The 17255-nt window shown below is 36.4% G+C and overlaps 1 protein-coding gene across 2 annotated transcripts in view; it reads left to right on the top strand.

Annotated features, from left to right (window-relative positions):
- The first annotated feature begins 431 nt into the window (after positions 1-431).
- The window catches only part of LOC136836337 (FERM domain-containing protein 8-like), a 46047-nt gene continuing 29223 nt past the window's right edge, over positions 432-17255 (top strand). Inside the window, exons 1-2 of one of the 2 annotated variants that reach the window (XM_067100516.1) lie at positions 432-713; positions 12737-12912. In XM_067100516.1, the coding sequence (XP_066956617.1) occupies positions 690-713; positions 12737-12912 (200 nt within the window). In that variant the 5' untranslated portion in view covers positions 432-689. Of the gene's footprint in view, positions 714-11520; positions 11913-12736; positions 12913-17255 lie in introns of those variants that run through there. The other variant, XM_067100525.1, reaches the window with a different exon arrangement.

The raw sequence follows: 17255 nt of genomic DNA, 5'->3' as shown, positions 1-17255 counted from the left end.
ATGTTACAAAGTAAAAGTTTGTAATCTATAAGGCAATGAAAAACCTAGTATGTTTCATAGAAACAAAAGTAAATATTTTGCTGAACCTAAGTACTGTTAATCATATCGTTTCCGAGAATCCCGATATTCAACTTCTCAGTTGTTTTGGTTAATAGAAAATGTTTTTGTTCCGTGGATATGAATCAGCGCAGTTGCAGGTTTTTATATTAAATACATAAACAAACCGTAGTAAAGAAAGAATTCCTAAACCAGTGCAATATATAAAAGTTATACCTGTAAAGTATTTGATTCAGAAAACGTATTTTATTGCAACATCAGAAAGAAAATGGGAATGCTTTAGCTTATTCAGTGTTATTTGATTCGTAAAGGCTATGGTTCATTCCCAAGGCTTATTAACGTAAATTTGTTGCCTGCAATTAACGACACATCTTCTGTCAGCAGATCTGGAGCGTAATAAGCCTTGCTAACCCCAGGAAAAGTAGAAATGAGGGTTAGGTGGCGCGAGGTATCTGCTGTACCAGCAGGTATTGATTAAACATAGCTGGCAGGCGCAGCAGCAGTCCTTTAGCAACGGCTGTGGCGAATCATTCATGATATACCGATTCTTGACAGATCTGAGAAGCATATTGCAAAATGTTACATTAACAGCCACTTCAAACAAAGCCTCATGACGAATCTGTGGCTGGAGAATGGCCCATACAGCCAAATATAAGGTAAGTCTTACAGACGGTTGCAGCCTCCACTTATTTGACCTACATGTGTTACCTCAAAATAGTTCCTTTATCGACGTATCTCTGCCAAAGGGATCGCATATTCAAAGGCAGGAGAGAAATAAGTGATTATTCGCATGTATTCAACCATCGGATATGGAATGGGTATTTTTAAAGCGAATGGAAGTGCATCCGTTTAAGAATATCGGTAATCCGCATTTGAAGGCTAACTTACGAAACGATCTATCGGATTCAGTGAAACAGTTAAAGAGATATTAAGAAAAACGCTTCTCTTCTTGTTGAGAGCGATGATCGAAAAAATATATTTTCAAAGCTCCCAAGACCTTTATGGAGGATTCTTAAGCATAAACTTTCACGGAAAAACATTGGATGAGCCCTGGCCTTTTAAAAGCACCGTATTGAACTGTTTGTTTACAGTGCACTGTTGAGGAATAATTAGATGAGCAATGTGAGGGAATTGATATAACTTATGTATTCGAGATAACAAGGCAGGATGAATGATAGTTTTGGAAGTGAAAAGTACCAATGATAGAAACTTTTTGTCACGATGCCAAAGGCTTCCATCTTTGTTTACAAAATGGTTGCCACAAATGTTTTTCATTTGAGACTTCTGGATTGAGCATTAACTTTACGAAGAAAACTGACAAAGCTCTGCAAAACACATATTGCGCCTTGCCTTAACATGTTTAAAGCACGAATCTATTATAGTGAAGGATAATCACATCAAAGAAAGATTATCTAGACAACATCGGTCTACCGAAACGTTACTCGGATGTGCAGCTCTTAAAAAATGTAAAGAACTCATCCGTCCGTGACGTGAGTATTCTTAAGATTCATCTGGAAATACTTAAGAGGGAATAAGGTCGAGTTTATTCATATGAATATATATATATATATATATATATATATATATATATATATATATATATATATATATATTATATATGTATATATATATACATATATATATATATACTGTATATATATGTGTGTGTATAGATATATATATATATATATATATATATATATATATATATATATATATATATATATATATATATATATAATACATACATATGTTTATATACATATATATATACATATAATTATATATAAAATATATAGATATATATGTATTATTTATATATATGTATATGTATTCATATATATACTAGCTGACTGACATAGTGCTGCCCAGGAAAACTGAATGACAACTGCCGATAAACTCTCTCTCTCTCTCTCTCTCTCTCTCTCTCTCTCTCTCTCTCTCTCTCTCTCCTGTTAAGAGTTAAGATAGTTGCTTCAATTACATTGCCCATCATTTTTTACATTTTACATATTACCACTTCTCACCTCAACCCCTTTCCTATCGGGGCTGAACTTGCACTTAAAGGTTATCAGGAGTGTCACTATTCATCTCACTGATCTCAAAAACTATGGAGTAGATACTAATATTTGTCATTTTTGACATTTTATTTTTCACCCCTTCTCACCCCTCCCCTCATATCTGGGCTGAACTTGATTTAAAGGGCATCAGGAGTGTCACTATTCATCTCAGCAACTTCAAAAACTATAGATTAGACAATAATATCTATCATTTTTGACATTTTATTTTTCACCCCTTCTCATCCCCCCTGTCCTATCAGGGCTGAACTTCGACTTGAATTGCATCAGGAGTGTCATTATTCATCTCAGCACCCTCGAAAACTATGGATTAGACACTAATATCTGTCATTTTCGGTTATTTTTACATGTCACCACCTCCCCACTCCTTCTCACTCCCCTCCTTCCTATCGGGGCTGAACTTGGACTTAGTGGGCATTGGCAGTGTCACTATTCATCTCAGCAATCTTGAAAATTATGGATTAGACTGATGTCTGTGGTTTTCGGTTATTTTTACATCTCACCCCTCCCCACCCCCTTCTCACCCCCTTCTTATCTGGGCTGAACTTGGTCTTAGAGGGCATCAGGAGTGTCATTATTCATCTCAGCAACCTCAAAAGCTATGGATTAGGCACTAATATCTGTCTTTTTGGTAATTTTTACATGTCACCCCTCTCTTACCCCGGCTTCATATTGGGGTTGAACTTGGACTTAAACAGCATTGGGAGTGTCACTATTCATCTCAGAAACCTGGAAAACTATGGATTAGGCACTAATATCTGTCGTTTTTGGTTATTTTTACATGTCACCCCCTCCCCTTTGGTGCCAGTGATGTCTTACCCCCACAGCATTATTTTCCAGATACTAATTCATATGTATACCAAGTTTGGTTGAAACTGCTCAATGTGTTTCAGAGTTATTCTGGCACATACACACACACACACACATACAGTACATCCATTGTCATATACATGCTAGCTGACAGCCCAGCACTGCCCAGGAAAACTCTGAATGGCAACGGATAAAATCTCTCTCTCTCTCTCTCTCTCTCTCTCTCTCTCTCTCTTTTTCCCCTCTTTCTCCTCCCTAACACCTCCTCTCTCTCACTCTCTCTCTCTCTCTCTCTCTCTCTCTCTCCTAACACCCCTCTAACACCCTCTCTCTCTCTCTCTCTCTCTCTCTCTCTCTCTCTCTCTCTCTCTAACTCTCCTCTCTCTCTCCTCCCTAACACCCCCTCTACTCTCTCTCACTTCCTCTCGCCCTTACTCTTTCTCTCTCTCTCTCTCTCTTTGCCATAACACCCCCTCTATTCTCTTTCTCACTTCCTCTCCCCTCACTCTCTCTCCCACTTCCTCTCCCTCTCTCTCTCTCTCTCTCTCTCTCTCTCTCTCTCTCTCTCTCTCTCTCTCTCACTTCCTTTCCCACTTTCTCTTACTCTCTCCCTCTCTATCTCTCTTTCTCCCTCCAACCCTCCCTGTCTCTTTCCCTCTTTCTTCTCCCTAACACCGCCTCTACTCTCTCTCTCTCTCTCTCTCTCTCTCTCTCTCTCTCTCTCTCTCTCTCTCTCTCTCTCTCTCTCTCTCTCTCTCTCTCTCTCTCACTCTCTTCTTCCTTTCCCACTTTCTCTTACTCTCTCCCTCTCTATCTCTCTTTCTCCCTCCAACCCTCCCTGTCTCTTTCCCTCTTTCTTCTCCCTAACACCGCCTCTACTCTCTCTCTCTCTCTCTCTCTCTCTCTCTCTCTCTCTCTCTCTCTCTCTCTCTCTCTCTCTTTCCAACCCACACCCCTTTGGTGCCATTGATGTCTTACACCCACAGTGTTCTTTTCGAGATAGTAAGTCATATCTTTACCAAGTTTGGTTAAAATTGCTCAATGTGTTTCAGAGTGTATGTGGAACATGCACACATACACACATAAATACATACATCCATTTATACATACAGGTAGAGAAGTTATATTATTTAGTGAGTCCTTAAATACCTTTTATGCAATTGCTGTGTTAACCTCTCTGTGAAGTCTCTGTTGACCAAAGTAAGAACGAGATTGCTAGCGGTTAGTAAACCTTGTTTGGCTGCAGTAACGGTTGAACACGGCACATGGCAATCAATCTCATCCCCAATTCTTGTTGAAAACTTGGGTGAACACCTGAACCCGTTACCTTTTTATAGGGAGGAACATATATATATATATATATATATATATATATATATATATATATATATATATATATATATATATATATATATATATATATATATATATATATATATGTGTATGTGTGTATGTATGTATATATATATATGTATGTATATATATATATATATATATATATATATATATATATATATATATATATATATATATATATATATATGTATGTATGTATGTGTGTGTATATACATATATATATTCCTCCCCATAAAAGGTAACGGTTGAGTTAGTTGTTGAAAACTTGGGTGAACACCAAAGTTTTCAACAAGGGTTGGGGGGATGAGATTGGTTGCCCTGTGCCGTGCTCAACCGTTACTGCAGCCAAACAAGGTTTACTAATCGCTAGCGATCTCGTTCTGACTTTGGTCAACAGAGACTTCACAGAGAGGTTAACACAGCAAATGCATCAAAGGTGTTCAAGGACTCACTGAGTAATATAACTTCTCTGCGTGTGATTGACCACAACCCAGTAGTTGTATTCAGTTTAGAAATGTATATCAGCAGACTCTGGTGTTCTAAGTCATACGAATACTTAATGTACCGTTGGAATTCGATCGTTCATGATCGTAATATATAAAAGCTTTGTCCTCAAAGATGTGTCTTTTCGAATCCTGGAATAATTTTATGTGCATCAACCCTCTGTATCTGATATGAAAGATAATCACTTCACTTTGCCAGGAACAGTTTCAGACACATTAGACATGCTATCTAACAATTTCAAACTAAAGCTGCATTATGAGTAATGAGTTACTATATTTTTTCTGCTAATCCAGCTTTCAGAAATTTATATTTTGTCACAAATAACCTTCCAGTCTTGAGGCATTTGGTGTGTATATGTATATATATATATATATATATATATATATATATATATATATATATATATATATATATATATATATATATATATATATAATGAAGGCAGGGAAGGAAGCACACCAACAGGTCAAGAAAGTCATATTTATTCAGTTGCAACGTTTCGAGGCCAACCAGCAGCATCATTTTCAAGCTACAAGTAATAATACCTAATTAGTACAATAAAATTAAGTGACAAATATTAAAATACACAATATAAATTACATTAAAACAAGCGAAGTTAAAAATATGAATAAGGACCAACCGTTGAGTATGGAGGCAGCTTTGTACTGAATAGAATGTTTGCATTTATCGGCATGATCCCTTATGTTGGAAAATTCGGGATTTGAAAGTTTAGTGCCAGTTCTATAGCTGACAGCTCTAGACTGTCGATTCGGACCTTAAGTAATCTATGTGTCGAACCAATATAGGTTCCTTGATTACATCGAGGACAAGTAAACTTATAAATAACACAAGAGGTCATTAAAGGATCCAGACGGTCTTTGAAGCTGAAAAGGCTACCGATATTCAGTGGGTTTGTGGGTATCATTTTGATTTTCACGGCAGGGAGATGACGGGATATTAGAGATCGGAGTTCTTTATCGACACATAGGTTACTTAAGGTCCGAATCGACAGTCATAGAGCTGTCAGCTATAGAACTGGCACTAAACTTTCAAATCCCGAATTTTCCAACATAAGGAATCATGCCGATAAATGCAAACATTCTATTCAGTAAAAAGACTTTAAGGTTTTGGGCAGAGCCTCTAATCACAAACGTTTAGCAATTAATGAATCATTGTTTATTAAAAAACTGGTCCCCACACTGAACACCCATGCCACGTCTACACCTCTTTATCTCTCGTGAACTGTTTACGTTTCTGGTCAGTCCTTCCGCTGCCTCCATACTCAACGGTTGGTCCTTATTCATATTTTTAACTTCGCTTGTTTTAATGTAATTTATATTGTGTATTTTAATATTTGTCACTTAATTTTATTGTACTAATTAGGTATTATTACTTGTAGCTTGAAAATGATGCTGCTGGTTGGCCTCGAAACGTTGCAATTGAATAAATATGACTCTCTTGACCTGTTGGTGTGCTTCCCTTCCCTGTCTTCATTATATTACTGGGTTTTGAGAAACCTCCGCCTGTTGAATATATATATATATATATATATATATATATATATATATATATATATATATATATATATATATATATATATATATATATATAGATAGATAGATAGATAGATAGACAGATAGATATACATATATATATAAAACATATATATATATATATATATATATATATATATATATATATATATATATATATATATATATGTATATATATACATATATACATAAAGCGAAAAATACCGCTTATTATCGAATTCATTATACCTTTGGAATAATTTAACCCGAGGGGAATTATGATTAAAAATTGCCTCGGGGCAGGCCAGAATCAGAGACTGGGGGTCAAAATCTGTCTATCGCTTTTTCGAACCAGCCTAAGTTCGAATCCTGGCCGGATAGTCCAAGTCACTGTCTGCTGTTGTTTCTACACCAGGCCACGGTTCGAATCTGGCCGGCGCAGGAGTGATTAGATGATAATTCCCCTTGGATGAAAGTTATCTACAAGATATAGTGAATTCGGGGTTCAGCGGTACTTATTAGTTGACATTCGTAGTTCCTCGCTGGGTGAGCGGGTTCCATTCTCAGCTACCACTCTGTTGGTCGCGAGTTCGAATCTCCGACCGGCCAGTGAAGAACAAGAGGAATTTGTTTCTGGTGATAGAAATTCATTTCTCGCTATAATGTGGTTCGATTCCACAATAAGCTGTAGGTCCCGTTGCTAGGTAACCAATTGGTTCTTAGCCAAGTAAAAATAAATCTAATCCTTCGGGCCAGCCCTAGGAGAGCTGTTAATCAGCTCAGTGGTCTGGTTAAACTAAGATATACTTAACTTTTTTTAGTTGACATTCGTGAATATAAAAAGTCATGCCTGTATAAGTCAAAGAATTCACACACACACATATATACGCGTATATATACATATACATATTATCGAATGTCTTTTACTGTAATCCAACAGTATACTGTGAAGATAAAAGGCCCATAGGAACACTATGTACATGTTGCAACCATACATTTCGGACACACTTTTCTGTGTCCCTATTCACAGGTAAAATATGGACGAATGATGTGACGAGGGTATATATATATATATATATATATATATATATATATATATATATATATATATATATATATATATATATATATATATATATATATATATATATATATATATATATATATATATATATATATATATATATATATATATATATATATATATATATATATATATATATATATATATATATATATATACACAGTATATAAGGCATATGCAGGTGCGGCAGTACGACGCTGGTGGTGTGTAGATGACCGTTGACCCGGGATGGATGGAAAATATGTTGTTCCCTTATGTTCTGAGCCTCTTTAGATTTCGTTTGCGTTGAGTCTGGTGGGCGTAGTCTCTGGACACCTGCTTGACAAGAGACCTGAGGATTAACCCGTCGGTGACACTAGATTTTCAGTGTCCTCCTGACAGGTTCATATTGCTGGTTTGACTGATGATGGCAGATTCCAGTACCTTCCTTCCGTACGGATAGCTACTTTTGCAAACCAGCTCGGCCCCACTCCAATTTCTGGTACGGCGTTCATCCCTACGTGTAAGAAAAGCCCCAAACTCTGGAGCATTTCGTATTCTGAGAGATGCATCTACCCGTCTCCCCAATGTAAATCTCATTACAGTCGCTGATGGTATCTTATAAACATTGACGTCTGTGTGTGTTTGTGTGTGTGTGTGTGTGTGTGTATTTATGTATGTAAATATCTGTATCTTTAATGCTAAAATGCCTTTATATTATTATGAAATATATACGACAGAATATTTATTTATTTAATTTTTTGTTTTGTTTTTTGTCTTACTCTTTGGTGACTGGAATCATTAATTATTTGATCATTCGTTGTTTGAATGAAGTGGCGAGAGGGGCAGAGAAGAGGTGGCCCCTTTAGGCACGACGCCACTTTTGTTCAGATGTGGCACTTCTCTCATCGGGCAGTAAACGAAGGCAATCGTTACTTAATTGAGCATTTTTATTAATATAAAACTGACTGATCTCTAGCAGAGGATGCCAGAGCGAATCGCGTGTCTCGTAACTTTCACTTCTCTTGCAACTGCTTGCAAGCCGATGTGAAGGACATCATGCCTCGAATTCCCATGGGGAAGGAATGTTAATATTTCTTCTGATAGCAGCCACTCTTCATCTCTTTCTATTTACTCAGCTCTCATTATTATTGGACTGATTTCCATTGCATTATACTTCAGCTCCTATCAAAACTCTTGCCAGGTTTTCATCATATCAATAACACCAAAAATATTAAGCAGAATAAGTGTAGTTAACCATCTAAAGCTAAACAATATCAACACGTGGTTTATCAGGGATGATGCGCATCAATTAATTATTGCAACGAAATCTATTATCAGTATTTTTTGCTTTATTTGTTATTTCGTAAAGGCATTTTCCAGCCTTGCCTGCAATAGCAAGATTAATAACATTATTATTCTCATGAAAACATTTGTTCTGATGATTATGTGCTTCAATGAAAAATCATCTCTCTCTCTCTCTCTCTCTCTCTCTCTCTCTCTCTCTCTCTCTCTCTCTCTCTCTTTTATGAAGGAAGTAGGCTACACTGTAGGCATTACTTAAGGTTCTTTGCAGCGTCCCTTCGGCCCCTAGCTGCACTCCCTTTCATTCCTTTTATTTTACCTCCGTTCATATTCTCTTCCTTCCATCTTACATTCCATAATCTAACACTTTTTCCATAGTGCAACTGTGAGGTTATCCTCCTGTAACACCTTTCAAACCTTTTTACTGTCAATTTCCGTTTCAACGCTGAATGACCTCATAGGTCCCAGTGCTTGGCATTTGGACTAAATTCTATATTATATTCTCTCTCTCTCTCTCTCTCTCTCTCTCTCTCTCTCTCTCTCTCTCTCTCTCTCTCTCCTCATTTCCGGGCAGCCGGCACTGTTCGTGTCACCGGAAGTTTCTGGTATCCGGCCGATATAAAAAAGGAATAGAAAGAAGAGGGTGTCAGTAATAATAATACCACTACAAATACTACTGACACTACGATAATAATAACAACAGTAATAATAATGATAATAATAATAATAACAGAGACAAAACGATGGTATATTCGCCTACATTATCAGAAACCTCACAAAGGATTTGTGTTTTTTTAGTGGGAAACGAAATTTGATATAGTGTACGTTCAGTTTTTTCCCGTTACATTTTATATTGTCGGCATTAGTTCATTTTTTAAGTTTTCGAAGACATGTCACAAGGGATGTTCGTTACTGTCAACATAATCTTAAAGTATTTACGGCTTCACTACATTGTATTAAAAAACAGACTAATACTTCCATAGTGTGTGTGTGTGTGAGTGCACTAGTTGATCCAGGGTGGGGCACCTGGGCACGTGCCCCCATGAAAAATAATGACAAAATAATAATATTGAAGATTTAGATAATAAGATAAATGACAAATATAAAAATTGGAAAAAATCTATTATAGAAATAATATATATCTGTATACAGTATATACATATATATGTATATATATTTATATATGTATGGAAATTGGTGCGCCCCCATGAAATTTTTCTGGATCCGCTTGTGTGTGTGTGCGTGTGCGTGTGTCATCGTTCCTCTAAATCCAAGTTACTGAAGAGTAATCATTTTGTTAACACTTTTTCAAAAATGAAGGTTTCCAAGCAGATCATTGCCTTTACTTAAATCCGGTGACATATTCTAGCGCCAATGTAGTCTAATCTCACAGAGCCTTTTGGGTAGCAATCACTATTTCTTTCGTCGTCTACTACATTATTCTGTACTTTCACCAAGCCGTTTTTTTGGTTTTATACAGTTCTCAATAACTATAACCTATTAAGCTTTCGTGAAATAATAGAGCTCAGTTCGGATTGCGCCATCTGTCGGCCCAGTTGATATGATGTGGTCGGGAGAAGAGTAACGAGAATTGGGAAAGGGAGCTCGAGCGGCTGGGTGGGTGTTAGGCGGAAGGGCGCGCTGAGTGTTTGGAACTTCCGCTCGCATTATCCCAGTCAGCCTCAGCTTCGCTGTGCATTCGACCTATAATAGCTGCTGCGGTCCGTCGCGAACCAGAGCCCCTTTGTACTTTCGCGTCTTGCATAACCACAGGCGCGAATTATTCAGTCACATTTTAAAAGACATTGTAGCCTACAGTAGGCTACATGGCGTAGTTTCTCAAACGATTTTGCACCGACTGCTGAGTGTTTGTTTGCGTTAGTGTTGCCGTGTCAGTGGATTATTCTGATTACTTGTGCGAATTATTCTGACTTGGGTTGTGCTGTGGTGTTCTTGGAAGAAGAAATCTTGTGTAATTAGATTAAAACATTGAAAGATTTGTGTCTTTCTCTTTCTTGGAAAAAAAAGTAGTCTGGCACTCAGTACCGGGGCCTAACATGTTGTCAGTAGTTGGATTAAAGGTGGTTAAGAATATATAAGCTATTTTTACAAGTGGCAATTAACAAGAAAAAATATCCTAAATAATTTTAGCCAGAAAAGTGAAAGAGAGAGAGAGAGAGAGAGAGAGAGAGAGAGAGAGAGAGAGAGAGAGAGAGAGAGAGAGAGAGAGAAAGTGTACTTTTTATATTTGCTTTTTGCTTACGTAGGTATGATTTTGCTATGTCTCATACCCAGTTAACCACATTCGGCATTACATATGTACATATGTACATAAATACGTACACACACAATATACGCATATATATATATATATATATATATATATATATATATATATATATATATATATATATATTAGAGAGAGGGGGCGGGGAGACAATAAACAATGATTTTTCACAAAAGTTCTTAACCTAATAATTATATCAGCTTGAGCATGTTTAGGTCAGTCATATGTCCCAAAATTTCTTATGAAAGAGTGGCTTCAAGCAGGTGATAAACGGTACTAGAGAGAGAGAGAGAGAGAGGTGGGCCGGCGAGCGAAGGAGAATTGCAAGAAATAACGCCCTCACATGCATACATACACATATACACACACTCACACATATATACATATATATATATATATATATATATATATATATATATATATATATATATATATATATATATATATATATATACACACATACTTCATTGCTTGTTTTGTATCTGTTCATGCTATGGCAACTTAACCATTACAGATTAATGTCTTTATGATTATGACAATGATAATAAAATTCTGTGGATGCAAAAAAGAGAAAAAAGATAGCCTAAGAGTTTTATGAAAAAGGCGCCTTTTGGTTACTGAATAGAAAGTGCCTTGGGGAATAAATGGACGCTAGAGGAAACGAAATGGATGATGACGAGCTCAGTTATCTGGACAGATCGTTAGAGAGCAGTATTTTGAGCAGAATTGCAAAGGAAACCAACAGTGGAGGTGACAGCATGTTTAGCAGAGAAAGCAGTCTGGATAGCCGGCTCAGCAAGTGCAGTAACAGCAGTAAATTAAGCAGGGAAACGAATGAAAGCAGTAGCATCAATATTGACGACCTGTCATTGTTGTCGGTGTCGTTCCCTGCTCGCCTATGGCATCAATGGATGGGTCTCGTATGTTGATGTTTTGATATTTGTTATCGTACTGTTAAATGAGAATGATTGTGCCGTTCTCAGTTTGTTATTGTACATATCGATGGTCGTTTTGTGCTTCCAAGTTGTCTTATAAACATCTAGTTGTATGAAAATGCATTTTCGTTGACCTTTTATATAAAACTGGCGAATAGGCACATAAGGGTTTAAGCTTGTGTTGTTATCGTCTCAACTTTCCGGTCGAACAGTTATTGATAATGAATGGCAAGAGTGGATCCTGGGTATCAATCAAGTAAAGTAATTTTCGCTTTTAATGCAAGTTGGTCTCATATATATATACATATATATATATACATATATATATATATATATATATATATATATATATATATATATATATATATATATATACAATATATATATAGCATTATATATACAAAAACTCTTCTATTGTTATTCTAATAAATGACCTTTTAGGAATACGCAAAATCACGCACACATTATATCTAGCTATCTATCGATATATATATATATATATATATATATATATATATATATATATATATATATATATATATATATATATATATATATATATATATATGCATATATATATATATATAAAACACTAGAAAATTGTACATAAAACATTTAAAAATCAGACAACCCTGACTGCTTAGCTGGAATGCATAATGACACTTTTAAAAAAACGTTTGCATTTAAGGCCCTTTCCCCTTTCCACTTGCCATTTAAAAAGAAAAAGAAAATTGAGAATAAAAGATATTTCCTGACAACCCAAACTAATTTTTGTTCTTTCAATCTCCTTGTTCTTGGTCTTGAATCAGCCAATGCCGCTGGGGAAAATGTCTGACTATGGTTTCGAGGAGGAGGACGGGGCTGGTATCGGAGGCCACCAGACGGACGCCGGCCAGAATTACATCACAGTGATTCCAGTGGAGTACCCCACCAGGAGACCTTACGCTGACTACGATGCTTTCCCTCGATCCGCCACTATTTCAAGGTGAGGAGCAGGTGATTATCTATCCCTCCTGCAAGTTGAGTGACAGAAAGGATGGATGCCTTCATTCTGGCTAGATGGAGTGAAAGGGAGAAAGTTTTCATTCCAGCAAGGATGCTTTCATTCAGGCAAGAGAGATTGAAAGGGAGAAAGTTTCATTTCAGCAAGAATGAGTGAAAAAGAGGATATGTTCCCTCCTGTGCGAGTGTGAGAAGGTGCTCTCTCTTTCTGGAATGTGGAAATAGTGGATATTTCCTCTCCTGTAGGAAGGGGTATGTACTGTACAGTAGAAGAAAATTAAATATTCATTGGTCCTGCAGCAACTGAAGAAGGGGAATGACACCTTTTCACTTCTTGCAGGAACGTGTAAAGGGACATAGAATATTTTGCATCTGCTACGGGACTGAGTAAAGGGGAGGGACCTATGATTCATCTACTACAGGATTTAGTATGGGGCCATGAAATATTTCCTTTCTTCTGCACCGGGGTTGTTAGCATCTGTGGTGGTGGTGGTGGTGGTAGTAATAGAGGTTCTATTAGCGGTTTTTATTTTGTAGATACAGAGGGACGTAGTTATGGCGATTGTATGAGTGGAGGTGGCCAAGGTAGTGATAACAGTTTACAGAATAAACTACACTAGTCCCTAAAAGAGTGTATTATTATTATTATTATTATTATTATTATTATTATTATTATTATTATTATTATTATTATTATTATTATTATTAATGACACTCTTAACCATTCATAGAGACATTCTTTGTTATGATATAAGGATATTAATGATGATTATTGTAGTAGTAGTAGTAGTAGTAGTAGTAGTAGTAGTAGTAGTAGTAGTAATAGTTGTAGTAGTAGTAGTTGTAGTAGTAGTAGTAGGAATCGTAACAACGACTAGCCACTGCCTACCGAAAGCCATTGATGAATTTTAGGTCCCAGTTTCAAAAAGCGGTCTTTGTAATGAAGGACTCGGCATTTTTTAGTAAAATTTGTTATTCAGCTGGTTTTACATAATTTGAGGGTGCTGAATCCAAATCTGGTGGATAACATTTCTATTTTTTGTTTTTTACCCCCCGTAAGAGCCAAAACAAATTGGCGGCTGATTGAGCGGTAGAATTTTCATTCCAATCGCCATTTGAAGAATATTGTCGAAACTAAATGTCATGTTTATATATCTATAGTGAACATTCATTTTGGCAGTTTTTTTTTTTTTAGTACTTCCACTGCATTCGAATGATTTTACAGATTTTTTTGTTTTGTAGTGGCATAACTGAAAAGATTTATAATAACTTAGTAATAATGGGGATTTTGTAGTAAAAATAAGGAAAAGCAAATTCAACCAGGTGTCTCCTAATCAGAGTCTTGAGTGGTTGATCGCGATAGGAAAAAAAGGTGGCGGGATACTTGGAATTACCAAAAACCTGACAGCACATTCAAGGTGGGCTCTCTCCTTTCATCACAGATCAGAGATTGCAAAAGACACCAAAGAAATGTATGGAACTGACCTTAGTCAAAGCATAGCTCATAAAGAATCAGGTATTGCGAGGCGCCACCAGGACACGAAGGCTAAGTTTAAAATTGTTCAGAAATTGCAGGCTTTTGGTGTGTTCGCTGAGGGTGCAACAGATAAACTGGTCAGCATAGCAACCAAAGACCAAGCAACTGAAGAAATAGAGGAATCACTATTGAATGTACAGATTCTTGGACAGGAACAGCTTCAATCTTTTGTCAGAGAGAGATAACTTCTAGCTGAGGATTTTCCCAACACAAAAATTTTTCATAATCCAACGAAAAGGAACGTTCCGGCAACATTTTCCAAGCTCTGTGAAGTGAACAAATCAGCTTGTAAAAAAAAAAAAAAAGCCTTGAAAGTGAATAGATCTGTTCTACAAAGACTTGTTATCTGCTGCTGGAAGAAATGTGAACCTACAGTAGATGAAATCTTGAAGCACGAGTTGTTACCAGTGCCTTTGTCCCCAGCAGAAACACGTGGAGATTTGAGAAGTGGTCAGAAGCATTTGTTAACGGATGCACTGTTGCCCGGTGTACCTTGCTCTGACCAATTTGATGTAACTAATGATTCTACCTTGGTCAGTGATGGCCAGGCACTACTTGGAACCCTCGATAAGCCACACAAACTTATGGCTGGTACCTTTGGTGATTTCTCCAAACTGTTCAATGCTAGAATTTTTCAGTATGGTCACATTTTTTCCGTATTGATGTGGTGTTTGACAAATTTAACCAGGAATCTATAAAGCTACGCACACAGGCTCCAAAAGACAAAAAGAATAAAGTTGATCTTGCTCATTTTCTTTCTCAGGAACTGATTACATATGCTCCAGAAAACAATTGCGTGGTTACTGCTGGCGATCTTCTGAAGGTTGATAATGTTCTCTGCAGTCATGCTGAATTAGATCTCAGCTGTCTTAAAAGTAATAAGAATCAAGAAGAAGCTGACACCAGAATGATCTTACATTGTGTCCACACAGAGTCACCCACATCTGTCGTAGTCTCGAGATACTGATGTCATGTTACTCCTTATAACACAGTGGTACAATAAAAAAAAAAGAAGTAATAATGAAAGCTGGAACAAGCAAAGCACCCAAGTATATCCCTGTGAAAGACATTGTATCAAGGTGGAATTTGCAAGAAGAGCAAACAGCAAAGGGACTGCTGTCATTGCATGCCGTCATTGGTTCGGACACCACATCAATCTTGTTTGGACATACAAAGAGGACAGCATTACCAGTATACCTGGATCATCCTCCACATCTGTTAGGCCTTGGGAAAGATCCCATATCAAAGGAATCTTTGGCCGAGGTGGAAAGATTTGTGTGTTTGCTGTACAAGGTTCCTGAAGCTATGCCAACAGATAAAGCAAGAGCTATTTTGTTCTCTAAAGGAGTCACTCAAGAACGTCTTCCACCAACAAGTGATGCTTTACGGCATCACATCGTGAGAGCGCATCTTCAGGCTTCAATATGGCTTAAAGCAACAGAACCCTATCCAACAATTCCAAAACCCAACGTATGTGGCTGGAAGCTAGTAAATAGTCAAATGAATCCAGTTTTATTAACTCTTGAGTCAGTGCCAGTGTCGTGTCTACTCGTAAATCTAATTAGATGCAGTTGCACTGAAATGTGTGTTACACGCAGATATGGATGTCGAAAAGTAGAAATGTCTTGTACTGGCTTGTGTAAATGCTCTGGACAGCGCTTCAATACTCATGATAATAGCTGAAGGGAAAAATATGATAGACATATTTAACAGGCCTGAACACTTTTCCAGGTTAATAGTGTATATACTTTACTATAACACTGCAGTTGAATATTATTATCTTAATTCTTTCTTTTTCAGTGATTTTATACAGGGTCTTTCCGTTGTACTTCATAAAATTTTCAGTACAATCTTGCACTTGCTTCTGTAAATTCTCTGGAATGTGTTTAGATCTTAATTATAATAGCTGAAGGCAAACATAACTGCAGGCGACGATACATGATACTTAAGCCAAGTTAATAGTTTATGAGATTGGCTATCACATTGCATATCAATATATATTATATTATAAATAATTTCATTTATGGTAGCTTATGGTTTTGAGCATGTTTTCCCATTGTATTTCATGAAGAACATTCTTTGATACCCTGACCAAAGGATGGGGAAAGTTTAAGATAAGGATAAGAGGTTTATAAAAATAGATTTTTAATCCTGTTTAACAATCCATATGTTTTATTATCAAATTCTTCACTTCGATCATCATAAAGAATTTTTGTTCTTGTTTTACTGGTTTTGTGCACTGTTTCACCATTATATCTTATTAAAATGTTCATTAATAATTTAGGCATAGGATATGTGTGAAGTTGAAAATTTTGATTTAGCTATAACAGGCTACAATGCTAGCAAAAATAGATTATTAAGCCAGTTTACTAGTCCGTATGCTTTGCTATCAAATTGTACTTCAATATAATTATCATAAAGGATATTTAGCTTTGTTTTAATGGCTTTTGCACTGTTTTCCCATTACATTCCATTGAAATGTACGTTAGTAGACTGGGCGCAGGCTGCGAAATGTTTAAAAATTTTGATTTAGCTATAGCAGGCTACTAGCAAAAATACATTCTTAAGCCAGTTTACTAGTCCATATGCTGTGCTATCAAACTGCACTTCTATATCATTACGATAAAGGATATTTAGCTTTGTGTTATTGGCCTTGTACACTGTTTTCCCATTATATTCCAATAAAATGTTTATTAATAGACTGGGCACAGGACGCAAAATTGTGAAACTTTGGATTTAGCTGTAATAGGTTCACAAAAAAATAGAAAATGTTATCCACCAGAATTGGG

Source organism: Macrobrachium rosenbergii, chromosome 4, assembly GCF_040412425.1.
Source record: "Macrobrachium rosenbergii isolate ZJJX-2024 chromosome 4, ASM4041242v1, whole genome shotgun sequence".
Taxonomy (NCBI): Eukaryota; Metazoa; Arthropoda; class Malacostraca; order Decapoda; family Palaemonidae; genus Macrobrachium; species Macrobrachium rosenbergii.
Note: the sequence above shows the minus strand (reverse complement) of the source record. Positions and strands in the feature narration are given on the sequence as shown.